Below are 20,344 nucleotides of genomic sequence, written 5' to 3'. Positions count from 1 at the left end.
CAAACAACAATGACTGCTGCAACCAAAAAAAAAATAAAAATAAAAACCAACCAGGCATTGTGGCAGGCGCTTGTGGTCCCAGCTACTTGAGAGGCTGAGGCAAGAGCTTGAGCCTAGGAGTTAGAGGTTGCTGTGAGACTCGCTTGAGCCCAGGAGTTGGAGGTTGCTGTGAGCTGTGATGCTACGGCACTCTACCCAGGGGGACAGCTTGAGGCTCTGTCTCAAAATAAATAAATAAATGTGCAACTAGAGCCCCATGGACTCAAATGGGTAAGAGGGAGAAAGGACAGGCAAGGGGGAAAGAAAGTGCTGTTCTTGATGGTACTGAGCTGGAAGTAGAGAAATGAGGTCTGGTGGATAGAGGACTTGGGGAAGGCAAATCGATGGGAAGAAGCTCAAAGTAGGGATAACTTGGCTAGATCCTTCCATCTAGAGGTGGAGGATGCTGACCTTTCTGTGAGTTTTGCTGCCCAACCTGTGTAGGTCAGTCTCTGGCCCTCCCACCCTGTGGGCATAGGCAGGCCAGACTAGGCAGCCAGGCAGTTCAATGGATGGGTGGCTTTGATGAGCAAGGCCCAGGCTTATTCAAGACTAGGGAGAGTGCCAGCCATGTGGGTGTGGCCTACAGCTTTCCACCTTAACCTCTGGTACCTGGTTGGGGATGCTGCATAAGCCTGGAGAGTTGATTATGCTAATTAGAACTTAGGTGGTATGAGCTTTTCTTGTACCTTCAGTGTCCTATCTCACTTGGACCTTTCCACATCCCCGTGAGGAGGTCGAGTAAAGGTAATTCCCAAGTAAAAGACCTTCAGGATCTTGGATAGGATCTTTCCAGTATTTTGCTGGACTTTTGCTAGCCTGTCTGGGCCCTCCTTAAAAAGTTTCCCAGAAGGAAAAGTCAGATGATGGATTTGGTCTGATTACTCCATGTTGTTAAATATAAGCTCTGGCAACCACCTTGAACTTTAGAGTTGAATTGCTGTAAGAGAGTGATTTCATCCTTGTTCTGGATGTTAAGTTCAGAGCTTTACTTGACTTTAACAATGAATTTCTTCCAAAAACCAGTGCTCAGATCTGTTCTGTCAAAGGAAGAGGATGCCCTACTCTTCCCTTCCCCCTTCTCTGTCTTATAAGTTTGTCTCATAAAAATATAAATAACCCTCTCTTCATTTCAGATCCTGCTGCAACACTTTCTGTATAACTTTCATGGACTGTAAATCCAGCAACTTGGATGTTAGTTGCCTCCTTATAAGAAAGCAAGGGTAGGAGCCAGCATGGGCTGCACACAGCCCTGAAATTGAAGAAAGATGTAACCACTGGGTTTATCTATTTGTTGTTGTCCCTGGATTAGGCCTCCTTGTCTATAAGATACCCATGTACCTATGTCAGTGACACTTGCTTGTGGCAATAAGCTGTAAGTAAGCACTACATAAATGAAATGGAGTATTACCAGACAAAAGTGAACAAGAATTATGAAACAGCTGGAATGGAAAGAATGCAAAGAGGAATTTGGAAGAAAAAAATTTACATCTATGCTAGCTTTATTTGGTGTAGCAAGACATAAAAACGATCCCTGTTCCCCAAAGCTGAAACTTTGGGGGCAGTAATGACACTGATTTGGGATATTGTTGAATACACAGATCATTATGATAGCTTTAAGATACGCAAAAATCAAGAAAGGTAAAACCCACATGGACAGAAACAAATGAAGCTCTCCATGAACACCGATAAGCTGAGCCAGTTGAAACTTGCATGAGTAAGTCAGAAAGGGCTCTGTTCACTGTGTTCCTTGGAAGTGAAATAATGGACCGTAACACAATCTGTTTCAGAACTTCCATGGTGACCTGTGTGATGGTTGAGTGAGCAAATGAGTTCTCCTTGACATTTTCTCTTAAACTATTTGGGACCTAGCTGAAAAAAGGCCTTGAGCAGCATAGGGGATATGGGAAGGGGACCTAAAGAGAAAGGCAGGAACAGGCTGTCAGAATCCAGAGACCCTTGCCTGGGCTATTGACCAAGTGGCTTTGCTCCTTGGGATAGAGACATATTCCTCAGAACTTGGGGAGTGGCAATTTTAGGGACAGGCAATGTTTGGGGAGGGACTGATCAGCAGATAGAGGTTGGGTCCCTTGGAGCACTTTCATGCAGTGTTCTGATCTCATCACAGTGGGGTCATATCCCAGAGGGAGCTGTAATAAGAGGCCAGAAGTCAAGAAAGCCATTCTTGGGACAGTCAGGGGCAGGGTTGCTTTAATAGGGCATTTTCCTGTTTCTGAAGAAAAGACCTATGTAATCAGGACCCACCTCTTTCACAGAAGGCTGAATCAACTGTCATTTGGTCCTTCCACACAAGTTAAGCCTCGGCCTTGCCTATAATAATAAAAGTTGCTTAACTTTTGCAGCTCGCATGCACATTCATACACATTATCTCATTTCATCCGTGGATCAGCCCTGAGATACAGAGAACTTTCTCAAGCAAGAGTGCTGGGACCTAAACTCAGGGTCTGCCGTTACCATGTCCTCCTAGCACATCTTCATCCACTGCTTCCTTCCCGTCCTGTTTCCACTCTGATCTCTTACTTCTGGTCCTCTGGTGCTTCTCTTATCTTTGCCCCGGGAGTATGTCTGTTCTTTTCCTGGCAGACCCATCACTGTGGAGCTTTGCCTACTATCTTGGAACTGTTCATCTTCAGCATCGATTCATCAAACATTCATTGAGTGTCTCCACGGCTGTGAGTTGGGCCCCAGGCACAAGAGATGAATAATTCAGTGACCCGAATCTATGGAATTTGATTCCTTCCTTTTACTCTCAAGCTGGGGCTTGAGTGTAGACCCTCTACCTTTAGACAGTAGCCCTCCTCCCCTTTTCTCAGCACCTTGTCTTGCCCTGTCTGCATCCATTGCTTCTTAGAATCAAGGGCAGTTGAGAAGAGGCTAGAGATTTGTTCCATCTCTCAAGCTGCTCCTTTGCTGATGCGAGAGAATGGAAGATTGTAAGTGAAACTCTGCCCTCCTTTAGACAGGGCAGGGGGTCATGGTATTGAGCAGTAGAGGACCTGGAGTCCCAGCTTTATGTATTCCTAGACCTGGAGGGCAGCTCACTCTCCCCAGCTTAGATCTGGGTGGGAGCCCTCTGCCTCCTGTTGGCTGTCCCTTTAGTGGCAGTCTCCATATCTAGCCCCAGCATCCCTGGGAATTGGTTCTGAGATGAAAGTAGTGACAATTCCTTCAGGTCCAGTTCCCCTTTTGCAGGGGCCTCTCTCGTGCAGCCCTGACCTTCCATCCCTGAGAGTGCATGTGCCCTGTGTTAGGCTATTGCCATATGGCTCTGGCTACAGAGCACTGCCCTGCCAGCCTCCATTGCTTCTTTCTTTGGAGGGGACACAGCATAGGGGTTTCCTGCCCTTCCTGCATCTCCCTGCTGTAGGAAGGAAGTCAGCATCCCTGTCTGACTCTTAACCTTCCCCCAAGAACAGGGAGTCCTCTGCTCCTCCTTCCTCTTGGATCACTTGTTCTCTTGGCGTACCTGGCCCCCAGGGCTGCTGCCTACAGCACTGTCTACCCTGTGTTAGCTTTCCCTGCACTTCCCAGAGGCCTGGGTCAAGTGCATCAATGTGCAACACTTGATTAGATACCAGCCTTGCTCTGAGAAAAGATGGGCACAGCCAGAAACAAGTCATGGCGCTGGAGGGAAAGGGCTATGAGTTCCACCTGGAATGAGGCAGAGCATGTCCCATGGAGAAGTTGCCTGGCTTTGAGGCCGGGTGATGGCAGGGCCGGAAAGTACAAGATATACTTAGGCATCTGGGTGTTCTGACTTTCCTGCCCTGACACACACCCCAGCCCTGCCTGCTCTGTCTACCTGTGTGCTGCTCCTTTTTCTTCCCTGTGGCCCAGCCCCTTTCCTGGAAAGTCTTTGGCTCCTCTCCCTGTCAGACAAGGATAGAGCCCAGTTCCAATTCTTGTTCCAAAATCAACGTTTGGGTTGGCCCTGTCTTGCCTCACACCTTGCACCAGCCAGGCATTTCTGTGACCAAACAGCAACTGGGAGCCTTCTACACGCGAGTGAGAGACAGTCATGGCAGTTTGAAAGGAGATACACAAAAAACTGTCAACTCTTGGGGAAGAGGAAGCTCATTCTGATTGAGGCCTTTCTGTTAACGGTGAGAAACGCTCTAGGAAGGCACATCCGACTCAAACTGTGCTCAGCTGATTCCTGCAGTGTGACCATGGGCGAGTGGCTTCGCCAGCCTACGCCTCTTTTCTCATCTCCAAGACAGGACTCGCCTCACGAGCTTGGTAACGATGAGTGGCTTACATATGCCAGCCTCTGTAGTCTCAGCAGACGGCAGCTATCCTGGCTGCTAATGTGCATGTGCTGGCGAGGTGGAGGATTCCAGTGTTCCAGAGGCACAAGCCCAGTTGTATAAACTGGGAGAGGATGAGTGTCTTGAATGTGACTGCAGAGTGAAAAAGTCTCCTGGGATCAGAGTGAGCAGAACCAAAAGGTCTTGGCTTCATTCATGAGCAGAGCCTCATGAGCCCTGATGTTGGGCCCCACTGCAGGCATCAGGGTTATGGCAGCAAAGAAGACAAGCATGGTCCTTCTCTTAGAGGGCCAAGAGAAGTGAGTATGTCCAAAGTCTGTGACCCTGACTCCTATGATGAGGATAACATGGCAGTGTTCCAGAGAAAGCCTAGAGTTAGGGAAAAGCCCTCTCAGTGGTGACGTTGAGACTCAGTCCCAGATGGAACTGACCCTGGTTCAGGAAGGAGTTTGGTGTGTTCCAGGCTGTTCATACCAGGCCTGCTGGGAAGGCCTCCAGATCAACCACAGATAATAAGCCTATACAGCTGTGCTCAGTTTTCTAAAATCCAGGAGGCATGTGGGAAAGAGGAGTCCTGGAGGCAGATGTACCTGGATTTGATCCTGGCTCAGCCACTTCGAGCCCAGGACTTCACTTCCTGTGCTCCAGAGTCTTTACCTATAAAGTAGGGCTTTGGAGCTTGAGGGAGGTAACATAAACAGAGCTCTTGGCTCCATGCCTGGCATGTGGCATTTCCCTTCTCCTGGCCTTGGGGAGGTGAAAGAGCCCAAGAGCCCCCTGGAAATGGCCTTGCAAGAGCCAAGGTCAAGGCAAAGCTTTGATGTCTATTTGCTTTCCCAGGTTCCCTGGCCTAAGGGGAGAGGAGAGCAGTAAAAGCTGAGACTAATGCACTTGCAAGCCATTGAATTTGGCCTTTCTATGAAGTGTGGAAAGCAACCATTTAGTTAGCAGCCTCTGTAGCTATGCCTCAGGAAACCGTCTTCCAATGACTTCCTGACGGTTTCCGAGAGCCATGGTCTGATGCAAGAAGGACCAATGAAGGGGCTTTTGCAGGCCGAGCCCTGGGGCCTGACCTTGGCAGCTCCTGCTGAGCCTTCCCCAGGGCCTTGCTCATTTTACAGAGGTTACCAAGCCTGGGGTAGGGACCAGCACATTTCTGAGAGAAAAGATGCTCTTGCAGAGGCCCTCCAGGCCACAGGGAGCTGGAGCCCAGGGTCCTGGAGCAAACAGCTTATTTCTTTCCTCTGAAAATCTGCTTGATCTGATCCCCCACTACCATCCGTTTCTGCTCAGCCGGGGGCTTGAGGGTGGGGCACAGTCATTTTTTAAAAAAACCACAGGCCCAGTTTTCTACACAAAGTATTGCTTTGTAAGTTTGTTCTAGACACAAACAGAACAAAGACCAGGAGAAAGGATTCGGTAAGGACACGGTAGCGAGTGGCAGACAGACAGCCGTGGAGATGCTCATGTGTCGGGGTGAAGAGATTCTGATGCTTTGTCAGCACTTGCCCTCTCACCCTCATTTTTTTTTTTATTTTAAATTTTTCCAGTTTTAAAATTGGAATTTAAAAATTTCCATAAAGAAATGTTAACGGAATAAGTGATTTTTCCTTTGCCTGTCCTGGAAAAAAAAGTGATGGACCTATATATCCTTAACCAAGATGCACTGATCTTAACATTTTGCCACATTTGCTTTCCTTCTCTTTATACATATGCACTTTTCTTTTGAAAATAAGTTGTATTGGCTCGGCGCCTATAGCTCAACCGGGTAAGGCACCAGCCATGTACACCTAAGGTGGCGGGTTCGAATCCCCAGCCCGGACCCGCCAAACAACAATGACGGCTGCAACCAAAAAATAGCCGGGTGCTGTGGCGGGCGCCTGTGGTCCCAGCTACTTGGGAGGCAGAGGCAGGAGACTCGCTTGAGCCCAGGAGTTGGAGGTTGCTGTGAGCTGTAATGCCACGGCACTCTACCCAGGGGGACAGCTTGAGGCTCTGTCTCAAAAAAAAAAAAAAAAAGAAAATAAGTTGTATTATTATGTGGCCTAAATTCTTGTCTAATAAATGAGTTATATTATTATATTCCTAAATTCCTCAGCATTAGCTCCTAAGAAGGGAGAGATGCTTTAATGTATTGCTCTGATATAATCACCATGCCTCTGGCTATTTAAGAAAATTCATAGTAATTTCCTGATATGATCAAATATCCGGTCCATATTTGTATTTTCTCATTCAACCCAGAAAAGCCTTGTGTAATTGTGTAATTTTTTTCTCTCAAGCAGGAGCCTTTTGAGTTAAAGCAATGAGGCGGGGGTGGTGGTGGTGGTGGTGGTGGTTTTTTCTTTTTGTATTTTAGTAGAGATGAGATCTCACTCTTGGGTGGTCTTCAAGTCCTGAGCTCAAGGCAAGTCACTCACCTTGCCTTCCCAGAGTGCTAGGACTGCAGGCATGATCTACCATACATTGCCTGCATTGCAGTTGTGGGTTTTTTTTTGTTTGTTTAGCAGGACCTGGCTGGATTCAAACCCACCACCCCCGCGGCATACAGGGCCTGTGCTCTAACCATTGAGCAAGGGCACCCAGCCTGCATTGCAGTTTTTAAATCTTTTGAGCTTCCTTAAACCTAGACCGTCTTCCCACAAACCCATATTTTTGCCCCGTTGCATTCACTTTTCTGATTGTTTCTCATGGTGCAATTTGGCTCATTCCACAATTCTGGCAATGTCTCCAAGCTTGGCTCGATGAACATATTCTACCATTGGGACACTCTCCTGCATCCCCTCTGGGTTACCTGGCACCTGCTCAACTCTAATAGAGATGCTGTATGTTTTACAAGATAGTTTATGTAATATACATAATGTATATACAGAAAAAACTGGAAGGAAAAATGCTAAAATATTAGCAGTGGTGGTCACTTCCTAGGTAGTATTCATTTTCCTCTTTATTCTTCAGTTACTTTTCTTTCTTTCTTTTTTTTTTTTAGAGACAGTTTCATTTTGTTGCCCTCGGTAGAGTGCTGTGGTATCACAGCTCACGGCAACCTCCAACTCCTGGGCTTAGACGATTCTCTTGCCTCAGCCTCCCGAGTAGCTGGGACTACAGGCGCCCACCACACTGCCTGGCCTGGCTATTTTTTTTTTTTTTCAGTTGGCCAGGTCAGGTTCGAACCTGCCACCCTCGGTATAGGGGGCCAGCGCCCTACTCACTGAGCCACAGGCGCCGCCCTATTCTTCAGTACTTTTCTAACTTTACTAAAACTAAGCACATTTTACCTTCATAACTGGGAAAGATTAAAATGTGTAACATGATAGCAATGTTAGAGAGAGTTTAGAAAGTCGTGAAAATAAAGCAAAGCCTAATCCCACTACCTTAACACATATACACTAATAGATCCTCCTGGGCTTTTTGAAGAATGCTTTTTACATAATTCTGTTTGTTTTTTGTTTACATGATCTCCCAAGCACACTTCCAATGTAGTACTTGGACTTTTCGTTGATAACCGTGGACATGTGGGTGAGGAACTGACAAGAGGTAGTGTGTGGTGCAGTTTACTTGTACAAGGCACCCAGCTTGGGAACAAATGAGGCTCAGGGAGGACCTGTGCCCACCCAGTGCACCTGCCTGAAGTTGCACCTTTGTCCTGACTTGCCCAAAGGCAGCCTGCTAATCTATCCACAACTCTTTGGTCACTTCAGCATACCTCATATTAGCACAGCTGCCAGGGTGACTACTGCTGTTGGAGTTGGGCACAGAGGGCTCTGTCCTGGCAGTGAGGCTGGAGACAGCAGTGGGGGCCAGATCATGGGAGGCCCATTTGGTCTCAGTGTAGACAGAGCTGCTGCCTTTGAGCGTTGACCCTGAGGCTGGAGGATTTCTGGTCTTGGCCTCACCTCCTTATCCCCCCACCCCCAGGATGCCTTCCGAGCCTTCCACCCTGACCTCAATTTTGTGCACAAGTTCTTGAAGCCCCTGCTGATTGGTGAGCTGGCCCCGGAGGAACCCAGCCAGGACCGTGGCAAGAATGTGAGTCGGGCCTGCAACCTGGGTGGGGTGGGGACAAGGCCGGGGTGTGCAGACCAGAGTGGCCAGAGCTGGGGCAGAGGTGCTGTTGTCTAGCAGGAACCTCTGCTGATTCAGAGCCTCTGCTGGGAGCTGGGGCTTGATGACAGTGACACCCCCTTACTCTTGGCTGGATTTATTTTCCTCCTCCTTCCCTTTCCAGAAAGGTACCAGGTGTTGGTCCCTTACATGACAATGTAGGAGAAAGACTGTGGAGACACAAAACAAAAGACTGTCAGAAAAAACAAACAAACAAAAACCCAAAAGACTATCAGATAATGACAAGTGTGGCCACTTCATGGTGCATGGTCTGGGAGCACTTGTTTGCGAAGGAATGACCATTATGTCATCATTTGTTTATCTCTGTTATGGGTCAGACACCCTGCTGGATGCTGGGCTTCAAGGATAGAAATATGTAAGGATCACAGCACCTGAGGTCTCATAGCGCTGTTAGGTTCTGCAGTGAAGTGGTTCGTGTACCAGACCCCACGTAAGCGACAGGGCAGTGTACCATGTGCTTCACTGGTCTCCACTGTCCCCTCCATCCCAGCCTTCTCCAGCCCATGTCACCCTTCCCCAAAAGCCTGATCGTACCCTGGTCCTCAGCCCTGTTCCTTCCCCAAGCCTGTCTGGCCTGGGCTTGTTCTGGGCAGGGTGTTCATGTCTGCACCACACCCTCTGTCACCCGTGTAGGCCTGGGTGCCAGCAAGGAGGCTGGTTCATTTACTTATTCTGCTCTTGGACCCCTGTGGCTCTGGCTTACCCCATGGCAATGGTTCTTTCTGAGCTTCCCACCTCTCACTGCTGTCCAGGATATTACATTCCCCTGGGGAAGCCAGACCCTGGCCACAGCAGAGCCAGGCTGGGTGTGGGTCTTTTCTGGCTGGACTCCTGGCTAGCCCACCACTGCATCTACCTTTCCGACAAGATACAGGTGCCAGCGTGTCCTCTGGTGGCCTGTCTCCACTTCCTGTCATCCCTCTGCCCCTCTTCTCACCTTTCCCTCCTCGCCTTCCCCCTGCCGGTGCTGCCCTGCACTTGTCTCCTCCTGCCTGCTTTCAACAGGGCTTCCAGGCCTCCCTCTGCTACATCCTTTTCAGCTCTGTAGATTCTGCACTGCTTGGCACTCAGGCCCCCAAAGCCAGCTTTCTCTACCCACGTGCCACCAGAACCACCCTTGAAAGCACCTGTCCTATCCCAGTGGGTACCTGTAGTCTCCCGTCTCCAGTTTCCTCCCCTGCCTGCCTGGCCCTGACTGCCTCCTGTTCCAGAGTCCTTCATCCTCCCAGATATGTTATCTGTTCCCGAGCCACCATGTTCCCTTGACTCTAACTCTGCCTCCCGGGCTTCATATGCCTGGGGCTCGCCTGGCCCCCTTCTGCCTTCTGCAGCTTTTTTTTTTTTTCCAGTTTTTGGCCAGGGCTGGGCTTGAACCCACCACCTCCGGCATATGGGGCCAGCACCCTACTCCTTTGAGCCACAGGCGCCGCCCCAAGCCTTCTGCAGCTTTCTGGGGCGGGAACTCCAACCTGCACCAGTTGGTGCCTGGAACAAGCAGCAGTATCAGGTGGTGGAAAATGCAAGCTTTCTTTGTTTAAGGTGTTGTAAAATAGAGATATACATAACTTAAACTTTACCATTATAATTATATTTAAGTGCACAGTTCAGTGGCTTTAAATATAATACTTTCATATTGTTGTACAACCATCTACTTCCTGAAAGATTTTGTCACCCCAAACCGAAACTGTCCCCATTAGGCATGAATTCTGGCAACCAGAGTCTTCCTATCTCGAGTTGGGCTATGCTGGAGAGCTCACGTAAGTGGGATCACGCAGCATTTGCCCTTTTGTGACTGGCTTATTTTACTTTGCATAATGTAGCATGTGTTAGAATTTCCTTCCTTTTGAAGGCTGAATGATATTCCATTGTATGTGTACCACATTTTGTTTATCCATCCATCCATCAAGAGAAAATTGGGTCATTTCTACTTTTTGCCTATTGTGAATAATGCTGCTCTGAGCAGGGTTGTATAAAATGAAAGATTTTCATTCAAATCCTTTCTCTACCACTTAACTAGCTGTGGACAAATACACAGGCTCCAAGAATGTGCCAGACACGTGGTAACGACTGCCGTAGTCATGCGTGGTGGCCGGGTTCCTGCAGGGTCGAGGCCCGTGGGTTGGCCCTCTCTTACCACAGCTTCTATGGGGTGTACGGTGGGCATTGAGAAGACGGCTCCAGCCGTCTGTCCTCCTCCAGAGGGGCTGTGTGGCCAATCTCCTTCCCTGTGCTCTTGCTCAACAGTCTCAGCTCACTGAGGACTTCCGGGCCCTGAGGAAGACTGCCGAGGACATGAATCTGTTCAAGCCTAACCACCTGTTCTTCCTCCTCCTCCTGGCCCACATCATCGCCCTTGAGAGCATTGCGTGGTTCACCATCTTCTACTATGGCAATGGCTGGATCCCCACCCTTGTCACAGCCTTTGTCCTTGCTACCTCTCAGGTGAGGCATGACCTACTCACCTGTCGCTTGAGACCCCGCACCCTCACCTGCCCCACCTCACAGAGACCCGGTGCCTATCTCCCAATGCTGTGATCACATGTGTGACTCTCTCCTCAGGCCCAGGCTGGATGGCTGCAACATGATTATGGCCATCTTTCTGTCTACAAGAAGTCCATGTGGAACCACATTGTCCACAAGTTCGTCATTGGCCACTTAAAGGTAAACGTCAGCAGCCTTGGGCTTCTGTCCTGTCGGTCAGCAGTGGGTGCAGTGTGATCACATGTTCTCTGGGGCCAGGACTCCTTTCTGGTGCTCTGTGACTCCGGGTGACAAGGCAGGTCTGCCCATGAGCAGTGTCTTCTAGCGGCATGGGCCATGTTATGGGGCATGCAGGCCTCTGTTCCTCTGACTTCTGGGGCCCTGTCTCTGTATAGGGTCAGACCCACAAAACCATGACATACTAATTACAGAGACAAGCACACACCCTTTTAATCTACTGGCTAAGGGCATTCTATTGTTTATCGCTCTTTAACTAAAGACTTTTCTAATAAATTCCTTTCCATTTGGGGCCAGTAAAGTAGCAGCATCTCTGGGTGAGTTGTACTTCCTTTCCCTGGGGTGTGAGCCCTCTAATACCTTGCGTTCCTCTTTTTGTCCCTTGGGTGCCAGGAAGTGCAAAGCAACATTTGAAACAGCAACTATCCTTAGTTTGCGTTTTTGGTATACTCATTTCCAACCCTTCTCATGTCATTTACACTTTTATCTGTATTTTAAAGCTTCTGTTATATCCGAGTCCTTTGTCTGAAGCCATCTCAAATGCTCTTTGGAAGTATGTGGGGGGTGAAAAGTAGAAAATGTCATCATATAAGGCCTTTGTTAAGAGACATCAAACTACTTGATGGTCAGCTGAGCCAAAGACGAAAGTTATTTAAAGCACCGAAGGTCAGGCAATTCTACTGTCACTGCTTTCCAGATGATGAGGCAGACCCACAGAAGCTCAGCAAGTTTATAAAAATACGAGCTGGAGTTGCCAGTGGCCTTAGGCTGACCTGGTAGGTGCCATCTTCTGGATTTCAGAAATAAGCTCTCAATAATTTTCTCTCTGGGCTGGGTGCCTGTGGCTCAAGCAACTGAGATACCAGCCACATACACCTGAGCTGGTGGGTTTGAATCCAGCCTGGGCCTACCGAACAAAAATGATGGCTGCAACCAGAAAATAGCTGGGCATTGTGGTGGGTGCCTGTAGTCCCAGCTACTTGGGAGGCTTGAGCCCAAGAGTTGGAGGTTGCTGTGAGCTGTGATGCTATGGCACTCTACCCAGGGTGACGCTTGAGGCTCTGTCTCAAAAAAAAATTCTCTCTGAATCAGGCAATCTCTTCCCCAGCAGAGTCTAACTGATTCCCCAAAAAGGCTGGGTCCTAATGAATTCATCCTGCCCCACCCTGGGTTAAGCTTATACACTTGGCTTGCTAGCTACAGTTCACCAACTCCACAGCAAGCATTTGGCCTGGCCCTGAGCCTGAAGTGGCCTGAGAATCTGGTCTTTTTCCAGAATCTTAGGGTGAAGGGAGAGTTACGCATAGTAGAGCGCTTTGTTTTGTTTTATGCTCTTTTCTTTTGGATAAAGCCTTCTCAGTCGAGAGTAACATTTTACTCTCGACCCATGTTATCCTCACGTCCTTAACAAAAAAGAGCTATGTTCTGTTTCTAGATTCTGGGCAGGGGCTGGGGGCCCTTTCTTGCCCCATGACCCTCAGTTCCTAAAAGGCTTTGGAGCACAGCTCCCGTGTCAGCTGGAAGATGAGGCAGGACAGAGGACTGGCCCCTAGGAAGATATGGATGACGGCAAACAGGGTTCTTGGGTTTGGGGACATGGGCTCCAGGAATGTCTCAGCAGCCCTTCCGGCCATGTCCTTGGTGCTGGGTCATAGAGCCAAGCCAGTGGCATAACCATATGGTGACTCAGGTGCCCCAGAGTGAGGAGGTCACAGCTTACCTGAAATCTACCCAAAGTGGGTGAGTCTTTTAGTCTCATCTGCCTCTGTTCCCTTTGCTGGGGAGTAAAGTGTTAGCTACAGGGAGGTCCTCAGGACCCACTTCTCACTGTCCACCTTCACTGCTGTCACTGCCGTGGGATTTCATGGGTGTTCTCCACACCCTGACCTTCCATTTGCTTCCTCTCATGTTACATTTGGTGGACACTTCTCCAGAGGGGGCTTTTTGCAAAAACAGTCCTGAGCTTAAAACCCTTTCATTGTTCAGCATTCCATTTAGGATGAAATGCAAACTTAAGGGCCAGTGCCATCTAGATGCTGCATCTGGAGATGGCACTCTCCAGCCTTCCTGCAGCCTCATTGCAGGCCAGCAGGGCTGGGATTGAGGGGCCAGGAAGGCACTTACGCAGGATTCACAATTTAAGGGGACACTATACAAACTCAGTAATCAAGATAAATAATGTTTAAGTGCAGTATTTTTTGTTTTTATGTATATTTTAACCTAAATCCGAGACCTCTATACCTCAGTTCCCAATCTTTTTGGCATCAGAAAGCGGTTCCATGGAAGACAATTTTTTTTTGGAGGGGGGGAAGAATCTCTCTCTGCCACCCTGAGTAGAGAGTGCTATGGCGTCATTGTAGCTCACAACAACCTCAAACTCATGGGCTCAAGTGATCCTCTTGCCTCAGCCTCCCAAGTAACTGGGACTACAGGTGCCTGCCACAATGGCCGGCTAGTTTTTCTACTTATAGTAGAGATGGGTCTCACTCTTGCTCAGGCTGGTCTCGAACTCTAGCTCAAGCAGTCCACTTGCTTTGGCCTCCCAGAGTGTTAGGATTACAAGCATGAGCCACCACACCTGTCCAGGAAGACAATTTTTCTATGGATCAATGGATGGGAGAATGATTTTGGGATGATTCAAGGAAGACAGTTTTTCCACAGACCAGGGGGTGGGGAGATGGCTTTGGGATGATTCAAGCACATTACATTTACTGTGCACTTTATTTCTATTCTTATTACGTGGTAATATATAATGTAATAATTATGCAACTCACTATAATGCAGATGCAGCTTAATTGTCACTTGCCACTCACTGATAAGGTTTTGACAGGATTCTTCAAGGGATTGATTATCATGTTCTCTGTGCAGTCGAACCTCCCCACTAATGATAACCTATATTTGCAGCTGCTCCCCAGAGCTAGCATCTCTGCCTCAGCTCCACCACAGATGATCAGGCATTAGGTTTTTGTAAGGAGCCCACAACCTAGATCCCTCCCAGGCACAGTTTATAGCAGTGGTTCTCGACCTGTGGGTCATGACCCACAGGAACTATATTAAAGGGTTGTGGCATTAGGAAGGTTGAGAACCACTGTTCTACAGCATGGTTCCTGCTTCTATGAGAATCTAAGGCCCTCACTGATCCGGTAGTAGGTGGAGCTCAGGCAGTGATGTGAGCAGTGGGGAGCGGCTGTAAACACAGATGATGTTTCACTTGCTTGCTGCTCACCTCCTGCTGTGCAGCCCGGTTCCTAATGAGCTACAGACCTCGACCACTCCTCAGCGCAGGGATTGAAGACTGAAGCTCTCTATGTAATTGCCATATATTTAAAAAATATATAAATTAATTAAAATGTTGAAAATCAAAAATTGTCAAAATTTTAAATAAAGGTCAGGGCTGACCTGAGGTAAATGGACAGACATGCACCCCTGTACATGTGTTAGTGTGTCACGTTTTTCATGGTTGATGGTGTTTCTCCCCCAAACCTTGAGATGTCAGAGTTATAACCACCTAGATTTAAATATTCTATTTATCCCCAAAGAGAATTTATTATATTTTTACTTCAGTTTAAGGTAATTAAAAATTATTTAAGCTCATCACTTGGTTGACAGAAATCATCGTAGGTGGCAGGTCTCTGAACTGGAAATGAGATCCATTGAAAAGGAGATTTTGAAAATGATTTTTTTGATGAGCTGCTTCCATTAAAGCCGGGAGTGCACATTTCTCCTTTTTTTCTCAGGCTCTGAGATGGTACCACCCAGCACTGCTGCTAGTCAAGGTCCTGTGGGGAAGTGTTCCTTTCACTTCTGGAACATTCCACATTTCCCCTTTTCCTCCTGGGGCCTTCACCTGGGTCCTCCCTTCTGTCAGAAAAGCATGCACCACTCTGCCTGGCCAACTTCTCTAGCTCCTGGACACATCTTCCTCTTGGTCCCATCTCAGCGTGGTGACATGGAGCTGCCCAAGGAGCTCTCTGGGGGTGAGGGCTTTGTTCCTTGGTTCATCATTTCCCCTTCAGGGCCAAACACAGCAGCTGGTTCAACCTGTTCTGGGGACGTTGTGGTTGTGCAGCATGGAGGGCTTTGGGGTGCCCTGGAGGAGGGTTTCTGACAGATAAGGAGGGCTTCAGCTTAGTGAAGAAGGGTGGAAGAAGATCCTAGCAGAGGAGCAGCAGGAACAAAAAGTGTTTTTGTTACCTCTCATCCTAAGTCCAGGGAGAGCCAGGACTGCCCCATCTCCCTGACTTTGCTCATGGCCCATCTTTCTTTCCCCTATTTATTCATTCAACAAGAGTCTCTTGGTCGTTACGTTCTAGATATCGTGCTTACTTATAAAATGCCTCATCCCTCAACTTCTTTGTACCAGAGACTTACCTATTTGATTCTTCCCAGGACTTTGGTGACTTTTGGCTACAAATGCCAGTGTGTTCTCTAATCCCTCCAACCTCTAAGCTCTCACCCTCTGACTTTTTTGTTTTTTTGTCTGATGGGTTTTGAGTTGAGGCCTGCAAAGACCACAGTTGTCCATTGCCGTCCCCGCCCATGGCTCTCAGTGTCCAGAGACTGTGTCTGTGCCAAAAGCATCTTCCAAGTAAAATGTTTATTTAGCAAATAGGCCTTTGTAGATGGATAGACTCTTAGCCAAAGCATTGACCTGACAAGAGTTCACCAGCATAGTCCTAATGCTGAAGGGTCAGAAAAAAGCCATCCATGTGTCACCAGGTGACTTTGTTGAGGGCTGTGAATCTACAGAATGTCAGGAGCTTGAGCTAATGAGACAGAAATTGGTGACCTCAAACTAAACACCATGTTATGCTTCCCGTCTCATGGAATCATGATATTTTTTTTCTTAGAACCAGGAAAGCCCCTCCTGGTTCATGTTAACAACTGTTTATTAAGTCCTCCCCTTCCAGGTGTGACAAGGATCTCAGTATTCACCACTCAACATAGTAGCATGTCTGATCTCTCCAAGAACAGGGGCAACTTGTGTGGTCTTGTTAATTTTTTTTAAAAAGCTTGAGATATTATAATTCACGTACAATTTGTCCACTTAAAGTGTACAAATCAATGACTTTTTGCACATTCAGGGATTTATACGTCTATCTTCACAATGAATATTAAAGCATCTTCATTACTCTCAAAAGAAACCCTATACCTCTTAACCATCATAGCCCAAACCCCTCATTTCTTCCCCTGCCCTCAGCCCCAGCCCTGTGTGCCCAGTATTCTTTCCATTTCCAGAGATTTCCGGATTCTGGACATTTCATATCAGTGGAATCATGTGACATGAGATCTTTTGTTTCTGGCTTCTTTTACTTGGCATAATGTTTTAAAGGTCATTCCTATAGCACATGTCAGTAATTCATTCCATTTTGTGGCATGGCCAAACAATATTTCATTGCATGCACATGCTACCTTTATTTATCCATTCATCTGTTTATAGACATTGGGTTGTTTCGACTTTTTAGTTATTTTTTAAAATGCTGCTCTGGGCTCGGCACCTGTGGCTCAAGCGGCTAAGGCACCAGCCACATATACCTAAGGTGGCAGGTTCGAATCCAGCCCGGGCCCGCCAAAACAACAATGACGACTGCAACCAAAAAATAGCCAGGCGCTGTGGCGGGCGCCTGTGCTTCCAGCTACTTGGGAGGCGGAGGCAAGAGACTCGCTTGAAAGTCCAGGAGTTGGAGGTTGATATGAGCTGTGATGCCATGGCACTCTACCCAGGGAGATAGCTTGAGGCTCTGTCTTAAAAAAAAAAAATGCTTCTCTGAACAGTTGTATATAAATTTTTTTTTTTTTGGAGACAGAGCCTCAAGCTGTTTCCCTGGGTAGAGTGCTGTGGCATCACAGCTCACAGCAACCTCCAACTCCTGGGCTCAGGCAAATCTCCTGCCTCAGTCTCCCAAGTAGCTGGGATCATAGGTGCCCACCACAATGCCCGGCTATTTTTTGGTTGCAGCCATCATTGTTGTTTGGCAGGCCCGGGCTGGATTCGATCCTGCCACCTTAGGTGTATGTGGCTGGCACCTTAGCCGCTTGAGCCACAGGTGCTGAGCCAGTCGTATATAAATTTTTATGCGGATGTGTTTTCATTTCCCTTGGGTGTACACATGTGCTATTTAAAAATTAGCTGGGTCACATCTTTACCTTGCGCAACACTGGCACACAGAGGTGTGTGGTGGATGAGTGGGTGTGGAAGGCTTCATTCCTAGTGTTGGTGGAAAGGCAGAGACCACCGCCCACACCAGCATCTTCATCCACCATCATCTTATGTTGGGAAAACTAAGGCGTGGTGGGATGAAGTGACTTCATTCCATTTGGGGCCGGCCCAGTGCTCTGGGCTCAATAGTAGCAGGGCTGTACTCTGACTTTTGTGGAGTCCAAGGCACTGTCGAGGGTTGGAAGTACTAGGAACTGGTCCTGAATGGGGCCTGTGGCAGGCAAGTCAAGGTCCCTGTTGGACCACATTGCTCACTCCAACCCCTCTCCCTCCACAGGGTGCTTCAGCCAACTGGTGGAACCATCGCCACTTCCAGCATCATGCCAAGCCCAACATCTTCCAGAAGGATCCAGATGTGAACATGCTGCACGTGTTTGTCCTGGGCGAATGGCAGCCCATTGAGGTATGACTCAGGGGGATGGTTGCCCTAGCAAGTGTTTGGCCTGAGCTGGGAGCAGGTAAGGAGTCCTGTAGGGTTGACATTCAGCCAGGCACATCCACACCTGATGTTATTTGGAAAACCTTTCTTAGGCACTGTGTGTAAATACCGGACATACATCGTTATCAGTGTCTCCTGTAGGCTGGGGGAGAGCATTCTCTGGCTGGTTTCTCCCCAGGGCAGGGGGAATTGGGTTCCAGTTTACAGGAAGGCAGGACTCCAAGCTTGGTTCCCAGTGGGCAGGTTCACATCAAAGAAACCTTATTTAAAGCATCATAGTCCTTTACACTGGGAGGAACCTCAGCACGGCCTGGTGCAACCTGCTTCACCAATAGGTGAACAATTGAGTCTCAGCAAGAGAATGGAACACATTCAGGGTCATGATACTTATGGTCAGTTTAGGATGACGCCCCAGATCTTTTAACTAGTAGGCCATTTCCTTCCCCATACCACACCGTCTTATTTTTACATTACTTTATGGTTTTCCTACAAGTATAGGACACTCTTGCTATAAATATTTTAGTGTAAAAATATACGGAATTAAAAAGTGAGTTGGTCTGGCTCGGTGCCTGTGGCTCAAGGGGCCAGCCACATACACCTGAGCTGGCGAGTTTGAATCCAGCCTGGGCCTGCCAAACAACAATGACAGCTGCAACCAAAAAATAGCTGGGTGTTGTGGCAGGCACCTGTAATCCCAGCTACTTGGGAGGCAGAGGCAGGAGAATCGCCTGAGCTCAGGAGTTGGAGATTGCTTTAAGCTGTGATGCCATGGCACTCTACCCAGGATAACAGCTTGAGGCTCTGCCTCAAAAAAAAAAAAAAAAAAGCGAGTTGTTCAGCTCGGCACCCATAGCACAGTGGTTGTGGCGCTGGCTGCATATGCCAAGGCTGGTGGGTTCAAACCCAGCCTGGGCCAGGTAAGCAACAACAACAACTGCAACAGAAAAATAGCCAGGTGTTATGGCGTGCGCCTATAGTCCGAGCTACTTGGGAGGCTGAGGCAAGAGAATCACTTGAGTCCAAGAGTTTGAAGTTGCTGTGAGTTGTGATGCCACAGCACTCTACTGAGGGTGACATAGTGAGACTGTATCCAAAAAAAAAAAAGAAGTGAGTTGGTCATTATGTTCACCCCTACTCTGCCTCAATTTTTTTTTTTTTTTTGAGATGGAGCCTCAAGCTATCCCCCTGGGTAGAGTGCCATGGCATCACGCTCATAGCAACCTCCAACTCCTGGGCTCAAGCGAGTCTCCTGCCTCAGCCGCCCAAGTAGCTGGGACTACAGGCGCCTGCCACAACGCCCGGCCATTTTTTGGTTGTAGCCATCATTGTTGTTTGGAGGGCCAGGGCTGGGGATTCGAACCCGCCACCTTAGGTGTATGTGGCTGGCACCTTAGCCACTTGAGCCACAGGTGCTGAGCCCTCTGCCTCAATTTTTATGCCTTTGAGGGTGACCACTGTGAACAAGATGCTATATATATATGTGTGTGTGTATGTATATCTCCTTCCAGATATTTTTTATGTGTGTATAAATACACACAGAGCTGTTTTTTTCTTTTCTTTTCTTTTTTCTTTTTCTTTTTTTTTTTTTTTGCAGTTTTTGGCCGGGGCTGGGTTTGATCCCGCCACCTCTGGCATATGGGGCCAGCGCCCTACTCCTTTGAGCCACAGGCACCACCCAGAGCTGTTTCTTTACAAACAAAAATTCTAAAAAATTATACCTTCTCTGCTGAAACTTGCCACCTCTCCAAATGTGGACCCCTTTCCCAGAGACCAAGTGGATCCGTTTCATCCTTCTCAGTGGCTATACAGTAATCTGTGGAATTTCTTAACCTTAACATAACCTACATTATTTTACAAGGCAAGAAAATTTGGTGTTATTAATTATTCATTTCTTTTGAGTGAGATCACCTCCAAAGCATTTTAAAAACACCCTTTTGTTTCTGTTTGTTTTTGAGACAGTCTTACTCTATTATCCAGGCTAGAGTACCATGGTGTCATAGCTCACAGTAACCTCAAATTCTTGGGCTCAAGTAATCCTCTTGCCTCAGCCTCCTAAGTAGCTGGGACTGTAGGTGCTCACCACAATGCCCAACTAGTTTTTCTATTTTTAGTAGAGATGGGGCCTCACTTTTGCTCAGGCTGGTCTCAAACTCCTGAGCTCAAGCAATCCACCCACATTGGCCCCCAGAGTGCTAGAATTACAGATGTGAGCCACCTCACCTGGCCTAGAATGTCCTTATTTAACACTTTCTTTTTTTTTTTTTTGAGACAGAGTCTCACTTTGTTGCCCAGGCTAGAGTGCTGTAGTATCATAGCTCACAGCAACCTCAAACTCTTGGGCTCAAGTGATCCTCTTGCCTCAGCCTCCTGAGTAGCTGGGACTACAGCTGCCACAATGCCCAGCCACTTTTTAGAGACAAGGGTCTTACTCTTGCTCAGGCTGGTCTTGAACTCCTGAGTTCAAGCAATCCACATGCCTTGGCCTCCCAGAGTGGTAGAATTATAGGCGTGAGACACCAT

General features: G+C 47.9%; 1 protein-coding gene across 2 annotated transcripts in view; it reads left to right on the top strand.

Moving 5' to 3' along the window:
• The window catches only part of FADS2 (fatty acid desaturase 2), a 35,794-nt gene that overhangs the window by 1,760 nt on the left and 13,690 nt on the right, over positions 1-20,344 (top strand). The window contains exons 1-5 of one of the 2 annotated variants that reach the window (XM_023518503.1): positions 4,459-4,627; positions 8,241-8,351; positions 10,692-10,889; positions 11,007-11,108; positions 17,663-17,788. In XM_023518503.1, the coding sequence (XP_023374271.1) occupies positions 4,538-4,627; positions 8,241-8,351; positions 10,692-10,889; positions 11,007-11,108; positions 17,663-17,788 (627 nt within the window). In that variant the 5' untranslated portion in view covers positions 4,459-4,537. Of the gene's footprint in view, positions 1-4,458; positions 4,628-8,240; positions 8,352-10,691; positions 10,890-11,006; positions 11,109-17,662; positions 17,789-20,344 lie in introns of those variants that run through there. The other variant, XM_003798736.3, reaches the window with a different exon arrangement.

The sequence above is a fragment of the Otolemur garnettii genome, unplaced genomic scaffold, assembly GCF_000181295.1.
Source record: "Otolemur garnettii isolate 467f Iridium unplaced genomic scaffold, OtoGar3 scaffold00140, whole genome shotgun sequence".
NCBI lineage: Eukaryota > Metazoa > Chordata > Mammalia > Primates > Galagidae > Otolemur > Otolemur garnettii.
This window is presented reverse-complemented; position numbering and strand designations above follow the sequence as displayed.